General features: G+C 42.5%; 1 protein-coding gene across 2 annotated transcripts; it reads right to left on the bottom strand.

Moving 5' to 3' along the window:
• Fam98a (family with sequence similarity 98 member A) lies at positions 1–15499 on the bottom strand. 2 transcript variants are annotated; one of them, XM_027426066.2, is made up of 8 exons: positions 15341–15499; positions 10709–10857; positions 7484–7618; positions 4067–4251; positions 3009–3089; positions 2317–2433; positions 1874–2041; positions 1–1792 (listed from the first exon to the last, which is right to left on the bottom strand). In XM_027426066.2, exons 1-8 carry the CDS (start codon positions 15460–15462, stop codon positions 1112–1114), a joined length of 1638 nt encoding a protein of 545 aa, XP_027281867.1. In that variant the 5' UTR covers positions 15463–15499; the 3' UTR covers positions 1–1111. The 2 variants fall into 2 exon arrangements, with proteins under 2 accessions (XP_027281867.1, XP_035303457.1); XM_035447566.1 differs by lacking the exons at positions 4067–4251; positions 10709–10857; positions 15341–15499.
• Between the last annotated feature and the right edge of the window lie 2684 nt (positions 15500–18183).

Genomic DNA, 18183 nt, shown 5'->3' with positions numbered 1-18183 from the left:
AGAATGTACAGATACTTTATTGCTCACCTCTCACACCAAACACACCTCCAGCCATTTCCTTTCACAGCTTGACAGTGTTTACATGGACAAAACCCGGCAGCAGGCATGGGGATTTCAGTAAGGGATGTGAAGAGCGACTCAGCCAGGCTTTTGTCTTCTGCAGCAATGATAAAGGGCCTCCTGCGCTGAGCAGTACTGGGTCTGACTTTGTAGTGCACTTCCATCACAAAAAAGGGCTCTTGCCTAAAGCAAACTAACTTGTATTTGCTTGAGCCAGTGGCATTAACTCGTGCATAAAACAGATTTCTGCTTGCCATTTCTTCTAGCAAATTTCAAGTAAAAACAAGGTTGAAGGAGGAACTTTTGTTTCGGATGGATGCAGGTCTGTTTGAGTTGCTATACTTAACTAAGTGCCTACAGATACTAGAGTTCACAACTTAGTTTGCTTTTGTTGTCTTTATGGATTTTGGCCATGTTCATGGTTTTTGGAGGAGCATATGGTACAGTATTCCACCAACAGGATAAGGCTACTGAATGTGTTATCTGCAAAAGAGCTCTTGTAATAGGAACCAACCCAACAGGTCTGTCACAAAGCTGTGTGACAAAACCTCTCTGAATAAAATGCCAATCAGGGGCAGAGCTATGCTTGGAGAACACACATCAGAAAGATAGTATAAGAAAAACACACATAGGTTGTTAATATGAGAAAGGGTTCCCAGCAGTAAATGTAAAAAAAGTCTAGGCAAATCCTCATTTTCAAAACTTGCATATTGAAAACATGAGAACTATTTTATTCAAGTAATTTCTTCAAAAAAGCATGTATGTTCTAACTGGATTAGTCTACTGGTCAATTAAAGGCAACTTAAATTGCCTTTAAAGTTCGTTTTTTTTCCTAGAAAGGAGATATATGTTTCTTAAATAAACAGTGTTATGTAAAACTGTTTAATAAAAAGAGAGGGAGAATCGAATGAAGACCAACAAATGGTTGTCCCAAGCAGGTGTATGCCTGCCACCTGTGGTCTTACATTCATTCAAAAGAGATGGCAGATTCAGGGTTCTGAAACTAAGTTTCTATTACTTGAGCTCTAGCAAAATAGAAGTTTCTGTAGCCTCAACTAGTATAATGTCTCCCTTGTCCAAACCCAGAATGACTATACTGATACCCTCCGTGTTGGAAGTGCTGCTCAAACTGGCCCCCTTGGTGGTAAGTCTGGCTTCCTCTTCCTCCCCAGCCTCCTCCTTGGCCTCCACGCCCACCCCGGCCTCCTCTACCACCCCTTCCGCCACGACCACTGCCTCGATCCCCATGGTGCCCACCATCTTGGTATCTATTGTCCTGCTGGTATCCACCGCCCTGATACCCACTTCCTGCATATGAAGATGTTTGGAAACCACCATAGCCACCACCTTGGTAGCCACTACTGTGGCCGCCATGGTAGCCACCAGGCTGGAAACCTGAATCTCGGTACCCACCATCCTGGTAGCCACCCCCACTTCCACTCCCTCCATCTGTCCAGCCTCCTTGGTGTTTGTTTCCTCTTCCTCCCCCTCGGCCACCATCATAGCCACCACGTCCACCATGGTCATAGCCACCACGTCCACCTCGCCCTCCTTGTTCATGACCTCCTCGTCCTCCATATGAGGAATGTTCATAACCACCTCTCCCTCCTCCTCGGCCTCCTGATTGCTGCTGGGGGCCATCTTGTCTTTTCTGCCATGGTGGCATCTCTGGGGGTGGAGGTTCAATTTCATTGGGTCGACCACCTCTGTCAGGCACCCTGCCCATCAATACCTATGGAATAAGAATGCTATTTTAGACATCTCATTTTACAGACAAACAAACGTGAAAGAAAATCCAACGGACTCTAGTCACCTTATTGATGGCACAGGCAGTCTTTTCTCTTATGGACCCACTGCTTGTCCTTAAAATCTTTGACAGGTCCTGTCTAGCAGCCAGAAGATGAGCAACGGAAATGTTACCTTTAGGAGACAAGACTGAACGCTTTGGCTGGTAAACCTTAGCTAATTTTTCTGTCTGACTCTGTTGAAACAAAAGTGTTCAAAGTCAAATGTTAATCTTCAGAATAGCGCAGGAAACACAACTAAAAAGGTTCAAGGTAAAGATACAGGATAAAGATTTACTGGGTTCCGAATGGTGGAAAAGTTTGAAACTCAGCTGTTTTCTGCTCTTAAGTACTATCTTGTTTAAATAGAGCTGCCAGTTGTTGACACAGCAGGGAATGAAGGTGGGCTTCTGTGGGAGTTTTCCTCTTAGGGGTTTTAGGGACTGTGTCTACAAACAATGATTTCGTGTACCTTAGCTCTGTCAGACCAGCCAAAGGACTGTACAGTGACATCCAAACGTTTGATTAGCAGCTTCCTCCGGACTTCGTATTCATTGGCTATGGCTTGGTTAATGGCTTCTATCTTTTCCTGAAGCAAAATGTAGAAAACCAGTTAGAATTTACACATGTGCTAGACCTGGATCCCGTGTTCCTAGAGCAGAAAACCGCTGCTTTCACAAGTGACTCCAGCATCCATCACATACGGTCCTTCCCACCAGCTAGTGTAAACAGTCCAGTAAAGTGACAGGACAGAAAAGCAAGTCTCAAAACAGTAATACTTGTAAAGCAAAAAACTTTTGTTCAGCTTTCCCATAATTCACTGTGTGAAGTTGGTTCAGCTCAATCAGGTTTGGCAATTAGAAAATGCTTCATTCATACCAAACTTTAATTTATTTAATAAGTGCATGAAATATTTACAAATTCTAAGGTAAGTGCTTTGAGTTATACACAAATAAAACTTTTCTCCATAACGGAGGTTCCCCAAATGACTGTAAAAATGTCCATGTAGCAGACCAAGAATCAGGAAGTAAATTTAAGTCAGGTGTAATCAGTCTGGGAAGGCTGAGGCCAGGCAATTGCCACATGTGCGAGGCCAACCTGGGCTAGAGTGCTGACATAAAGGGTGGTTCCTTAGGAAGGCGACTCAGGAAGATCACAACTCACCCAGTGGGCTGGTCCCATCGGCTTCTTCAATAATGGCTTTCCCACATGATTAGGTGGAACTTTTGCTAATGTTTCCTTTAACTGACACAGAAACAGATAAATGAATAAAAAAAAAAAATCTACAAGTACTATGTATCTTCCTCATTTTCCCAACTCCCATCATATCTTGCCATCAAAAGAAGACTCCTGACAGAGACAAAGGTGGAGGCGGTTTTGAAACGTAAATGCAAAGACCTGCAAGGTGAGTGAGACACTGGCTTGTCCCACTCCTCCGTCTAGAGAGGTATGGATCCTTCACTGGACCTGGAACCAACCGTGCCTGACTCCATGGGCACTGAAGGAGCATTAGCTGAATGGATGAATGAACGCAGAGTACGAACTACAGATACACTGCCGTGCCCCAGTGTTCACCCCACGGGGAACATGAGTCCAACAGATACTCAGACCGGAACAACAAATACCATTTTCTTTTATTTACTCATCCATTTTTTTAAAATTAAAATTGTTTGTTCCTAATCATGTATATCCATATATATATATACATATATAAATCAATATTCTGTTGATAATTCTATTTTTACACTAAATTAAGTTCATAGCCAGAAACTGAGTTTGCCGGTTGGAACATACAGACCCAAAGCAACTGGATTAGAAAACAGAACTTATTAATGTCCTTTCTGTCCAGCTGAGGGGGAGGCATAGAAACAATGATAAAAACTGAAAATCGCCTCAAAGTTCAATCATCTTATTAAGGACTTAAGAATCTTAATTATTTTTACATTATATCTAGCTTACTTCAGCTTTTAAACCAAAGTATTAAGTTTCATTTTTGAAAAAGAAACATGTCAATGTTTAAAAATAACAAAGAAACAAAAAGCCCGCTAGAATATTAATTTCTCTTTAAGGCATCTAGGATTTACAACCCCAAACTCATTTATTAACATTCCTTATTAATATGTACATTAGGTTCCCATTAAGAGAAATAAACTTAATGCTTCATTTCAAACAAACGTAGGACTATGCCTTTAATACGCTACAATCGGTACTAAAGGTCTTACTTTTTTCTCAATCCCGCTGAAGAATTGGAACATAGTTATATTGGCTGGAGGTTTGGACATTCCTAGAGCAATACATATGCCTTTCAACTCTTGAAAGACCTCACTACCGCCTCCTTCTTGAGCTTTTTTTGGAGGAGCATTCACACAGAGCATTCTGGCAGCTTCTAGTTCTGAGATGAGGTATGCTGAAGTAAACAAAATGAGATTTCAAAATAAGATACTACAGTTAACAGCTGTTAAGTCTGGAGTCACAACTCTATAGACCTAATGATACGTAACTTTTAAAGCTGCAAGAATGGACAGAACAAGAAATGAAAATCACTTTTACCTGCTAATGACATAACATATACACTGCTTATGTGACTCGGGTACTTATGCACTGTTTACAGGTTAATTAAAATTAGGCAATGCTTTGAAACCAGAGACCAAAGTTGATCATACCTAAAGATCTGGGTTCTTGACTTCGATCACGCTAACTCCAGAACAGGGGTTGGCGTCACAAGGTGACAGACAGATGGCCAATTTTCAACGATTTTTCACATTTAGCCACTTGTAAGCACAATGACAAAACCACCATACCCATTCTAATAATTAGTCTGTCTGGAACAGGCATGAAACATTTTAACTAAGTGTGAAGGCAGTGAACTTTCTAAAGGTCCTCTCATTCTCTAATACCTTCATGGGTGCTCCTTCATCTTACCCTTCCCACCTGCCCTTTCTCTCCACACTCCTCATCTTCTTCTCCCACAAAACAATCACTTCTGCTTTTCAGTATTTTGTCACGTGTGTCTACATGTGTGCACACCACAGCACATGTATGGAGTTCTGAGGACAACTTGTAGGAGTTAGTTCTCTTCTCTGTGTGGGTCAGGGAGTTGTTTAGCCTGGTATACCGAGGGCTACACTCTCAGGTAATTTAGCTGAAGGCCTAACTAAACAGTGCATTACATTCCTGTAACTGTCCCAAGGACATTCCCTGCTAAACCAGACCATTTCTGAGTAGTCAGCACAGTTGGGTTCTACTCTTTTCGCAGGTGTTTTCTGGGTCACTCGATCCTATCAGAAACACCAAAGTGGGATCAGCTTGAATATCTCACTTGCTATCCCTAGGACAAAAGGCTGAAGCCAAGGGGGTCATGATTTTGGCAAGTCATTTTTGAGAAGCCATCAATTCCTGTTCCAAAGTAATAAATGTAGCTAGTTTCTGCAGAGGCCATTCATTCCATGTGGCTTCAATAAATCTTAGTAGGTTCTACGTAGCAAGCTGCACATGGGTGTTAAGACAACGAAAACAGTAAAACTCTGTGGTTATGAAAATAACTAAAGCTGTTGTAAAAAGGTTTTTACCAGGGTCCTGTCACACTTGCTCTCTCATACATAAACAACTGCTTTCCTGCCAAAACACCAAGATTTGGGTAGTTGCCACTAAGATCCCATAGTCTGCTCAGCCAGGAACATTTACTGTCTGGCCCTTTAAGGAAGGCTGCCAACCCTTGTTCTAAAAATCATATATGATTTAATATTACACTGGTTGTTTAAATTTGGGATGAGCTAGTTCAGATATTCATGACATTAATACCATCATATCTACAAACTTTAAAGCACGTGGCAAGTTCAAAGCACTAGAAAGGCCCTGGAGACACTATGAAAAAGAAACCCAATGATCTTTACTGATAGTCTAGTTAAGAATCAAAATATCTTCCCCACCTTCACCTATTAGGAACTCAAGCCTGACTTGACTGATACATGACTTAAACTGTGAACCAGAAAGGGCCAGTAAACAGCCTAGAGTCCCGATACTCAAAGACTATTCTATTCTGCTAGTTCAAATGAGGTTTGTTTATTTTTCTCTTAAAGGAGAATGTGGTAAACCAGTCAGGTTAGTGAGGCAGAGTGCCGCAACAAAGAAAATCCTAGCATCAAGAAGTGACAAAACTGATACTTGCTTGGCAAGATGAGAAAGAATGACCCAGCGCAGCAATGAGTGTGTGTATAAACCACTACATTGAAAGTGGCTACAAACTGAGGGATGTTGAGGAAGGCAGGCTGTGGTGAAAGGAGAAAGAAAAGGGAGCAGGTGAGCACTTGCAAAGGATAGAAAAAGCCAGTAACCTTTAGCTGCTTTGGTTATTTGCGGAGCATGTGGTTGCACACTCTTGATAAGCTCATAAAGTCAAGTTTGTAATTATGACCTTGATTCAAAATAGTTAGTCTAGTCCGCTTAGAAAGTGGCAAGGTGCTAAAGGCACTTTATAAGGATTTACAGTCCATGTGGTTTTAAGTGTTAGTAGGGAAAGGCAGTGAGTTCTGTGGAAGACTCAGCCATCCAGGGTCACTGCCAAGCAGTGCACACAGTGGTTAGCTTCCTATGCAGACAATGTAAGTGACAAGCACGGCTGGTCAGGATAAGCCATACTACAGAGAAGAATCACTAGACCGCTGCTGCTGGGTCAGTCACAATCTGAAGAAGACTGAGTGAATGTATAAAAGCTACCTACATAGAAACATCAGTATCTAAAGCAAGTCCTGACCCTGCGTGCATACATGCCCAGCAACAAACCCTGGACAAAGGGGATGTTAAGTAACTGTAGACATTTTCAGTGCTTAAGCGTAACGCTACAACACACTTCCCCCTAAAAATGAATACATAAACAAGCAAATAAATAAATAAACCTCCAAACTGGGGTTGTAGTATTTTTCAGATACCACAGTACAGCTCCCTCAACCATACTTGTTATAGAGCAATCAGTTAAGCAAAGCCGAATCTAGCTGAATTCCAGAATGGTACCAAGAATAGAGTTAGGATTAATGCTGTCCTTACTGGAAGTTCATACAAGGTAATACAATTTATGGGTCTCCTGACTGTATTTCAGGAAGAGACAGTTATTAGTATCTGTTTAAAAGACAAGGAAAGGACTTCTCATAAAAACCGATCCCCAGAATTATCAGTAGGTAACCATTCAAGTGCTGATCCTGTATGCTTAGAAACAAAACCAAACCCATGTTACCAACCCAGAGAACCACCAGTAAAACAGAACACTTTCACATTAGCATCATATACGCACTGCTTCTCCCCTCTACCATCTTGCCCATCTATTTAAACGTGTGCTTTTAGTCTAGAAAGTAAGTTTATGGTGACACACTGACATGGCACTCCAGCACCTCCACTGGTCACAGCAGGAGAGGCACTTCAGCTAAAGGATTGAGCACCAAAGCCGGAAAAGAGCGTCAGTTATCAAAACACAGGGCCACTGGTGTGCATGCTGCCACCAGCTCCTATCTGGAAATGTAGTGAAGTCTTCTTTTAAAATGGATAGGATTTAAATTCAAGTTACTACGAAGCAAACTACAACAGTAACAAGCCATACATTGCTCATGGAAAACAGCACAGCTACATTCTAGTAGTCATGAACTTACTGAGCAGGAGGAGGCAGTTCTTCTGAACAAGAAGGCGCTTGGTTACATCCCCAGATGTCAGAGAAGGATATGGGCAGTTCATCTCCCCAAGCAGCCCACTCACCTCAAGCTGGAATTCTTCAGCTTCACTTGGACCTTGGGAGGAGTACAATAATTTCAATAGCGTCAGTCACAGGGTGGAATTCCCATTAGGCTTTCCTGCCTCGGCTCTTCTCGATTCGTCCTTCCTCACACCACTGCAGATCCCGTTTAAGGTGTGTGTTAGGCTAGTTTCTTACTTGACAATTAAGAATTATTCCTTATTGTTTCGTGTGTGTGAGGTGTGTGTGGAGCACACAGCTGTGGAGGTCAGGAAGACTGTGGAGTTGGGCCTCTTCTTCCACCTTTATTGTGGGTTGCAGGGACCAAACTCGGGTCACTAGGCTTGCATGGCAACAGCTTTTCCTGCTGAGCCACACTTCACCGCCTACTTGATAGTTTTTAATGGCACCTACTCTGTAACTCCCCCAGTTTCTCTGCCTGCTTTTAAAGACTTCCCAACTGTTGAAGCGTGCCTTTCCCGGCATATTCAATCATACCCATTGATGCACCGCTTCCACAAACACCGGCTCTCTTGGGCTACACCTGCCTCCTCAGTGTCCCAGGCAAGCCTGTCTCCTTTCTACTTTTCAGTTTTTATCTACGCTATAACTGAAAAATGACAGGGGACCACACACTTTTCTACTAACACACCTCTCTTATGCAGCAAAGCCCAGTAGGCTTCTCCTCCCCCAGACCTCCCCTAAGCACTTTTCACACATTTGCCCCCCCCCACCACAAAGGCAGAGTTTAATTACTGTAGCAATCACCAGTTATTTCACAGGTATCTAACATTCCCAGTTCACGGAAACCAGAAGGCAGTGAACGTGACTTATGGCTCTGTATTCCAATAACATGCAAAATAAAGTTTGAGGGTTAGTGGGCAAATCAAGGGGGGGATATGTGGATGCCATCTCCACTGTTTTGATTGTTGTCTATTCAGTATCACACATGGGTAGAAATTAGTATGTGTTGGAGTCATTTTCAAGACCCAAGTCCATTTTCTTACCACGTTTATCAATCAAACTGTGACTTGTCAACCCTAAGGCTCCACAGACCTCAATGAGGCAGCTGGGAGATGAGGCAGAAGAGAGGAGAGCACAGCAGTGTTTCATCAGCTGTGATCAAATCATCCCAGAGTTAGTTCCACAGGCTCTTTTATAGACAGCTGGGGAGGTGAGGAAGCCCTGTGCTAAAGATGCTGTCCCTCTACACAAGAAGTAACCACACTGTCTTATCTCTTTACATGTTAGTTTCTACATGGCCCCAGTTAAAGACAGTATCCTATCTAGTATTTTCAAAGGGTTCAAAGGGTTCTATAATTTCCGATACAGTAAGTGACTGAACACCAAAGTGGTTCTTTAACTTCTCCTGGATTGAATCCTGGTTATTTGACCCAAGGTAATGTATTTAACTTCTTTGGGCTTTTGTCATTGAATATATAAGACTAATAAAATCTAACTCACAGAGCTGCCCTAAGTTCTAAATGAGTTAACCTGTGCATACTGCTTTAAATATAAGAAATAAATACATAATATCAATATTATGACACTAGATCTTATTAATTGGTCAGACTTGGGCTAGGATATGGCCCAGTGGTACACAGTGCCTAATCTGATGAGGTACAGGGTTAGCCCCCCCTGCACCTCCATTCTCTCCTACCCCTGACAAGGTACTGGGTTAACCCCTGTGCCAATACACACTCTCTTTCTCTTCCGTCCTCTCTCCTACCCCTGATGAGGTACTAGGTTAGAACCCCAAAATACACACATACACTATCTCCCCTTTCCTCCCTCTCTGTCTCAATCCTGATGAGGTACTGTGTTAGACCACACATATACACACACTCTCTCCCCATTCCTCTCTCTTCCTCTCCACTCCCACCCCTTGCTAGAACTGGATACAATCAACCTGCACATATTAAATATACTAACAAGCCAGGTGTATAATCCCAGCACTCAGGAGGCTGCTGTAAAATTTCATCAAACTAGCCTGAGCTATGAGAGGCAAAAGTCCAAGCCTCAGCAAGACCCTTGTCTCCAAAATACCAAGAAACAAAGCACACACAAGCAAGAGTAGGATTAGTGAGGACATACTGTCCCAGGGGTATGCTAACAGGCAGACATTCTTATTTGCTGTCCATTAGAGCTTGACCTATGGCAGGAGGAAGCAGAAGTTGAGTGTTAGGTTCCAAGCTCACGCAGAGTGAACAGACTGGTAAATGTCAAGAAAACTGGTAAATATAAGAGTGCTCTAAATCCTGGGGGTGCTGCCCTTGGCTGTGGTATACCTAATATGAATATGTATGCAGACTAGTGGAGTGTCCCCATTCTTCCCAAGTACAACAGAATTAAAGTGCACACACTTTACACACTGTACATGGTTCGGGGATCTGGCAGACCTAAAAGAAGAACATCCCAAATTCCACTAGCCACCAATCCAGGATCTCACAATCCATGTTTCACAAAATGCAGACAATGGAGCCGGGGGCCTATAATCCCAGCACTCAGTAGGTTGAGGCAGAAAGATAATGAGACAGGCTAATCTGTGCTACATAGTAAGCGAGCCTTGCTTAAAAAACAAACTGGCTAGAGAGATGGCTCAGAGGTTAAGAGCACTGACTGCTCTTCCAGAGGTCCTGAGTTCAATTCCCAGCAACCACATGGAGGCTCACAACCATCCGTTATGAGATCTGGTGCCCTCTTCTGGTGTGCAGATATACATGGAAGCAGAATGTTGTATACATAATAAATAAATAAAATCTTAAAACAAACAAACAACAACAACAAAAAACCAAAGCAAAGCAAAAATATGGAAAGCACATATATTTCGTATTTGTACTCTTATTTTCTGTTTCAGTAAAAGGGTCTTTTCAACCTCTGCATATATTGTAGCCTTACAGTTAGTTACTTTATCCTTGAAAACAACATCAAAAAGCATAGCCTGTGTGTGTGTGTGTGTGTGTGTGTGTGTGTGTGTGTGTGTGTGTGTGTGTGTGTGTGTGTGTGTGTGTGTGTGTGTGTATGATGTATGTGCTGGGGAGCACTGTTTCTTTATGGCTACAAAACATTGAAAATTGTAGCTCTGATATTAATAATGACGTTCAGAATGCCTTGATGTTATTTTTTAAAGGGAAAGCTTACTTACTGTTAGTTGCTTGTACATTTTCTTCTAGTTTACAGAGTACTCTCAGTTCCGATACCAGCCAAGCGCAGAGTTTGGTAAACTCGGGCGAAGTAGCTCCAGCAGAGACTGCCTGCAACAGTGCGCCATCATCCAACAATGGGCCCTTGTAACTGGTGAATAAGAAACTACATATTAGAAGAAAGTCAACATGTGGTATGTTGCAGGTAAAATTCATCTATTTTTTTATGTAAAGAAGCAATAATTTAATAAAGTATAAATAACAATCCTTAAACTTGCAAATATGTATTTAAAAAAAGCACTGTAATACATCATTAGAAAAATAAAGTTATGCCGGGCGGTGGTGGCTCATGCCTTTAATCCCAGCACTCAGGAGGCAGAGGTAGGTGGATCTCTGTGAGTTCGAGACTAGCCTGGACTACAAGAGCTAGTTCCAGGTCAGCCTCCAAAGTCACAGAGAAACCCTGTCTCGAAAAACCAAAAAAAAAAAAAAAAGTAAAGTTAAAAAAAATAGTTGAGTGGTTATAAGAGCATTGGTTGTTCTTCTAGGACATGGATTCAATTCCCAGCACCCGCAAGGTAACTCACAATTGTTTGAAACTACAGTTCCAGGGGATCCCATCCCTCTTTTTGGCCTCTGTAGGCACAAGGCAAGCATGTGTTACACATATATACATGCAGGTAAATAGACATAATATATACAAAACTTATTTTTTTAAATAAAGAAAAAGAAGTCAAGCTGGGCATGGTGCAACATGTCTGTAACATCAGCTCTGGTTAAACGGAGAACAAAAGGACCTTCCCCTGGAGCCCACAGTGATATCTACATGGTGAGATCCTTTCCAAAAAACAAAACATATCAAATACGACAACAAAGACACCAACCCAAAATAGCCGTCCAATCAGTGACTGCAGTTTAAGCCCTTAAAACATGTGAGAGCTGGAGATGCAGCTCAGTTGGGAGAGTGCTTGTCTAGCACACCTGAACACTGGTTCAGATCCAAATCTTTATACACTCGGCATGGTGATAGCCTATACTGGTAGTCTTAGCAGTAGAGGCACTAGGATCAAAGTTCAAGGTCATTCCTGGCTATACACAGAGCTCGAAGCTCGACTAATATACACAAGACACCGTTTTAAAAACACACAAAATAACCCCGCAACATAGAAACCCCACAATTATCTGTAAATATTTAATGAACATAATCACATACTAATAAATAATGCCAACTTCTACACAACCCTGCAAGCTCGTCTTCAGGGTTTACTTTCTTACTGTAACTGTATTAAATACTAAACTCTGGTAAAGTACTAGAAACTTGTACAACAATCACGTCAGAAGCAAAATCGACTTTCTCTAGAATTTTTTTTCAAAAATCAATTAGATTTTATTTTTGGTGATTTGCTTTAGGAACCTTTCCAAGAAATCATTTATTTCAGAAATGTGTTAAAAAACAAAACAAACAAACAAAAAATCCTTTTTTTAAAAGATAGGGTCTCATACTGCCCAGGCATGAAAATTTCAGAGTAATCAGGACTGGGTGCTATGGCCCATACATGTAATACCAACTACTCAGGAAATGGAAGCAGGAAAATCAAGAGTTCGAGGCCAGCCCAGGTAACTTAGCAAGATCTAAATCAATCAGTTAAGTAATCTTAAATGATATGTTGTTGGGCAGGTGAGATGGCTCGGCAGGTTTAGGTGCTTGCACAAAGGCTTGATGACCTGAGTTCAATTCCTGGAACCTGCAAGGTACAAGGAGAGATCAATAGCAAACTTGCCTCTGACTTCCACACATACACCACGCACATGTGCACAAATAAGTAAATGTAATTTTTTTCTTTTTTGACAGTAGTGCTAGCTGTTCTGGCACTTGCTATGTAGACCGGACTGGCCTTGAACTCACAGAGATCTGCCTGCCTCTGCCTCCCAGGGAGTAAAACGTGTGCTACCATACCCAGAACAAAAAATTAACATAGTTTAAGATTATATTCTTTTAAGTGAAATACTGAATAAAAATAATGTAACCAAAGATATACATCAAATATCCTTAACATGTTATTTAGAGGTATGGGTATGATAAAGAATTTACATGTTGAGATTCCCTTAAAATATGTTTGCATATGAAATGGATTAGGATAAAAAAAATCTTCCATACAAAGAAAAAGAAATTATACAACATCCTGCAACTAGATTACAAGGAGTAGGGGAGCTGGAGGGATGGCTCAAAGGTTGAGAGCACTTGCTGCTCAGTTCCCAACACCCACATGGGCAGTTAACAACTGTGTATAATCCAGTTCTAGGGGATCTGGCTCCTGTTTTTGGCCTCCTCAGGTATCAGGTATGCACATGGCGTACATTGACATGTACATATATACACACATAAAAATAAAACCCAACACTTCTTTATAAAAAAAATCATAGTAGAGACACTTAAAAGCCCAGGCCTAGAAACTTCTCCCTGTGTTCCACATTCACTCAACAGTAACTACTAAGTTCCTACTGTGTGCCACGTTAGAGATAAAAGATAGTATTCGACTGCAATTCTGAGTGGATTCCTTAAAACTACAACTAAAATTGATCAACTAAGGGTGACTTAGTATTTGTTTCTTTTTTTAAAATTTTATTTATTTATTATGTATAGAACATTCTGCTTCCATGTATATCTGCACATCAGAAGAGGGCACCAGATCTCATAACGGATGGTTGTGAGCCACCATGTCGTTGCTGGGAATTGAACTCAGGACCTCTGGAAGAACAGCCGTTGCTCTTAACCTCTGAGCCATCTCTCCAGCCCCCTGACTTAGTATTTGAATGCAACCAAACTAAGTTACATTTTTTTTAAACTTTCAGACAACTCATGGTTTATATTGCAATTTGACTTAACTATTTATTTGAGGGCAAATGTTGCAGGAGTTAGCCAGACAAGAAAAACACCATTAGGATAAAGTAACAATAATAGGAAGCAATTTCATCCACCGCTGCTGGTCACTGACCTTTACCCACAGAATGTCCCTCTCTTCTTGATCCACGCGTTCGTTCAACACTAACCTTAAGTATTAATCACTTCTAGAACTTCATTTCCTTTTCAACTGATGAGGGCCTCCTCAGTGCTTCTCAGAGCTGTCATGTGAACCTCCCTTCCACATGAACTTAGACCCCGAGGGACGTCCCATACTGGCACACACCAAATGTCCCTCAAAGACATTTACTGAGCAAAACACGCTTAGACACCCATTGAAACAAACCCATTCTGCAGAACATGACTTCCTGATGGCCTGGTGCAGGAACTAAGTTGCCTAATGTCTGGGTCATTCACAAATGTGTTTTAAAATGACAATGGTGACCTCACTTTAACTAAGAAAGTACTATGCTTTCTTTCTGAACAGTGTCTACTAGGACACCAAGGTATTACATGTGTTGACTTTCAGATACCTCAAGGTGTCTTTCCCTAAATAAAGGTTTCTCTTAAGACTATCCATGTCACCAAAAAGCCTAAAAGGTTGTGCTTTGATAAAGGAAAAATATATATACTTAAAAATACAACTATCTGAAGAGTACGGGGGCTCACACCTTTAATCCCCGCTCTTAGGTGACAGAAGCAGGTGGGTCTTTGTGAGCCAGATCTACATAGTCAGGATTATAACACAACCCTGTCTCAAAAAAAAAAAAACAAACAAAAAAAAAAACCTAGCTAAATCTGTGCTGATCTTCCCCTTGAAGTAGTTACCCTCAGGCAAATACTTAATCATACAGTCTCTCTCTCTCTCTCTCTCTCTCTCTCTCTCTCTCTCTCTCTCTCTCTCTCTCTCTCTCTCTCTCTCTCTGTCTCTGTCTCTCTCCTTTTATAAGAAATTCGAGGTTCTCAAATTTGAGTACCTTGATCTGAGTGACCTAAGGACATAACCCTTATTTCCAAACACAGACGACTTTACGCCTGGATAATTATCCGAGGAGAGACAAGATGAAAAAATAAGTATGTTGATTTTTTGGTGGGTGAAGACGACTCTGGAATCCTGGAGTTGACCAGTCTGTGCTGGGGTCAGGAGTCACTGTCTGTGATCCCCATCCCCGAGGCAGGTGGTGAAAGGTTAGGTGCACAGCTGGGCGGGCTCGAGAGACTGCTGCATCGCCCAGACGTGCGCCTTTGGATGCCTAGACGCTTGCAGAGATGACCGAGCAAACATCTTTTTTTTTTTCCTTTTTTTTTTTTTTCAGAGAGTAGGGTGGGGGTAGAAGCTCAAGACGGAGAGTAGGAAATCTTGGGGACAAATAGGAAAGCAGAGACAACTTTGGCAAACCCAAAAAGTGGGGGTAGGGTGGGAGGACGGGCGGCAAGAAGAGGAGCTCGGGGAGTGGGGGTGGTGAGGACCGGAGCCCAGACAATGACACGCGTGACTGACACACGCTGCGGGTAGCCGGGCTGCAGGGAGCACCGGGGAGGACGTGAGGCGACAGAGCCCAGCCGGCAGGGTAGGCGTGGACGTGGCACCGGGGTCCCAGGGCCAGCGGGAAGCCACAGCGGGAGTCGGGGTGCGGCGAGGAAAGGCAGGTGGCTCCGACTGGGGCGCCCGTGGAGTTCCCGAGGCACCAGCAGGTCGAACTTAGAGGAACTCATGCTCCCGCGGTCTTACCCTAGATCTTCCAACGACTCCAAGATGTCAGTCTCCATGAGGTCACACTCCATGCTACTGTGGTATTCAAATTTCCGAGTCGTCAGGCTGCCCTCTCGCCGGCAACGCGTACACTCGCGCATGCGCTCCTTGCCCGGAACTTCCAAGTCGGCAGCTGGCGCCTCAGTCGCTGCACTGCGCATGTTCCGAGCGTGCGCAAGCAGTTTGGTTCCACCCATCTCCCCGCCTCCCACGCTGAAAATGGCCGGGCATAGGCATGCGCACTATGGGATAGTGAAGCTGGCTGCCCTAAGAAGGGCAGGAAGTCTGGCGGCGTGGCAGCTGGGCTCCCGGAGCCAGCCTGGAGGCGCGGAGCTCTTGGAATGCGCATGTGCACAGCTTGGGGCGAGGCGGGTGGGCGCGGGAGGAGCTTGAGGCAGGTGGAGACCGGGGATTTAGGGCGTGAGCGGTGAAATTGAGGCTACTGGAACTCTTCTCTCCAGCGGGTCACCGTGGAAAAAGGGCAAACTTGTGTGGCCTAGGGCAGGGTAGACGCGTCGAGAACAATGAACGCCAGATAAATGCCTCCTGATTTTCTTCAGAGAAGCCTCAGTGTTTCAGGGAGAGAGGTCTTGGCTTTCCCTTGGTATGGATTCAGAAAGCTGTCGAAAAGTTCCTCCCCTCCCCCCGCTGTCCTTTTGAGCCTGCTCCAAACACCAAGCATTTTACTTTAATGGGAAAAGGACCTAACTCCATATCAAATATAAAACGGTGTATTTGATTACATGCAGTTTAGATCAACATTTTGTCTTCGCGTTGACCTTTTCTCTCCCCTCTTCCTCTCCCTACTCTTAGTTACCTTTGTAAAAATACAGGGTATTAATATATGGCCCTTTGTGTCCTGGAACTCACTCTGTAGACCAGGCTGGCTGTGAACTCTCAGAGATCCACCTACCTTTGCCTTCCCAGTGCCTAGATTAAAGGTGTATGTCACCGTGCTCAGCTTTCTCATTGCTTTTGGTCATAGACGATTGGGCATAGCCTTCAGTTATGATTATGTGCTTAAGAACTGTTGAAAATTGAGAAAAACTTTTTCAAAGTGATGACATAATCAGAACATTGTATTTATCCATAAATTGTTATGCTGTTATATTGTGTAGTTTAGTTTTAAAATTGCTCCTGGATTTTATTTTATGATTTCCATTGTTTTGCATCTATGGATAAACATTCTCTATCTTTAGAAATACACTTTTTAAGTTATTAATTTTGTTTTATTTGGGTTGGGAGAAGGTTATGTACCTACTGTATGCTAGTCATTACCCTCTTGACCCATGTGTGATCTGGTTTCACCAAGAAAGCCACACCAAAGTTAAATGTTCTCCAAGGTGGACTGCTTGATTCTTGCTCCCCGACTATCAAGTTTCAAATTCCAGAGCCAAGGTTCAACAGGATTGTGTTTAATTCTCTTAAGAGCCAGCTCACCACTGCTCGGTGGTGGTGCATACCTTTAATCCCACCCCTGGGGAGACAGAGATGGGAGAATCTCCATGAGTTTGAGGCTAGCTTGGTCTACAGAGCATGTTACAGAACAGGTTCCAAATATACACAGAGAGACCCTGTCTGGAAAACCAGAAAAAGAGTCTAGTCATTGTTCAACTCTGACTTAACCTCGTTTTGAGGTAAAGCTGTGGGAAGATAAGCTTCTGGTAACCCAGAGCTAAAATGTGTTATCAGATAACATCCAAGGCCACAGGTGTTTTCTCCACACTCCTGTAAACTTCTCTCTCACCTGCTGCCCCCACCAATATATTTGGGGGAAAAAATCCCTTGATTTGTGACTTTGTGTTATGTAACTACACAAACAACGGGACCCCTTTCCATCTTGGATCATGGTATTTGGGGCAATTTGAATCAGTGCTCGGGCCATGGCCACTCATATTTAGCTCAAGAAAAAAAAAAAAAACTATTTTGCTCCATTTGGAATAAGAACTATGTTTTTGCACCCACACTTTATGGTAAGGCTCATCATGCTGTGTAAATATTGTTTGGATTTTATAGATGAGCACATTTACTCTCGTGTATTAATGATCCCTAGCACTCATAAGTAGTAACTGCATTTTAAAACTAGAGCATATTTACATCCTTATTCTTACTTGACTGTTCAGGCAAGGATTTAAAGCAAAATGTGAAAAGATAGGGAAGCATGTATATATTATATATAATTGTAGTAAAATTAGTCTTTTCCGTGGAAATGTTGAAGGTGCTCAAAAAAAAAGTAACAATAAAAAAGTCACTTTTTGCCAAGCCGTGGTGGTACACACCTTTAATCTCAGCACTTGCCAGGCAGAGGCAAGCAGATCTCTGTGAGTTCAAGGCCAGCCTGCTCTACAAAACAAGCTCCAGGACAGTCTGGGCTGTTATACAAAGAAACCCTGCCTTGAAAAACAAAAAAAGAAAATCACTTTTTAGTAAGAGGGTTTTATTTACTCTTAGGTCAGTCTTCCCTAGCTATGCTCCTCAAGACTGACATCTAATCTTTAGCAAAATAAGGCAAGCAGAGCAAAGGTTATCATCAGAAACAGGATGCATGTCTGAGTTTTCAGACATTACCATATTTTAACTTTTGTAATTCAATGAAGCATTCATGAAACAATCTGTAGTCTGGTTTTTATAATACCTTCATGCAGACATGAATATATATATATATATTATATATATATATATATATATATATATATGAGACAGGGTTTCTCTGTGTAGCTTTGGAGCCTATCCTGGCACTCGCTCTGGAGACCAGGCTGACAGAGATCTGCCTGCCTCTGTCTCACGAGTGCTGGGATTCAAGGGGTGCGCCACCAACGCCT

This window comes from Cricetulus griseus, chromosome 7 (genome assembly GCF_003668045.3).
Source record: "Cricetulus griseus strain 17A/GY chromosome 7, alternate assembly CriGri-PICRH-1.0, whole genome shotgun sequence".
NCBI lineage: Eukaryota > Metazoa > Chordata > Mammalia > Rodentia > Cricetidae > Cricetulus > Cricetulus griseus.
This window is presented reverse-complemented; position numbering and strand designations above follow the sequence as displayed.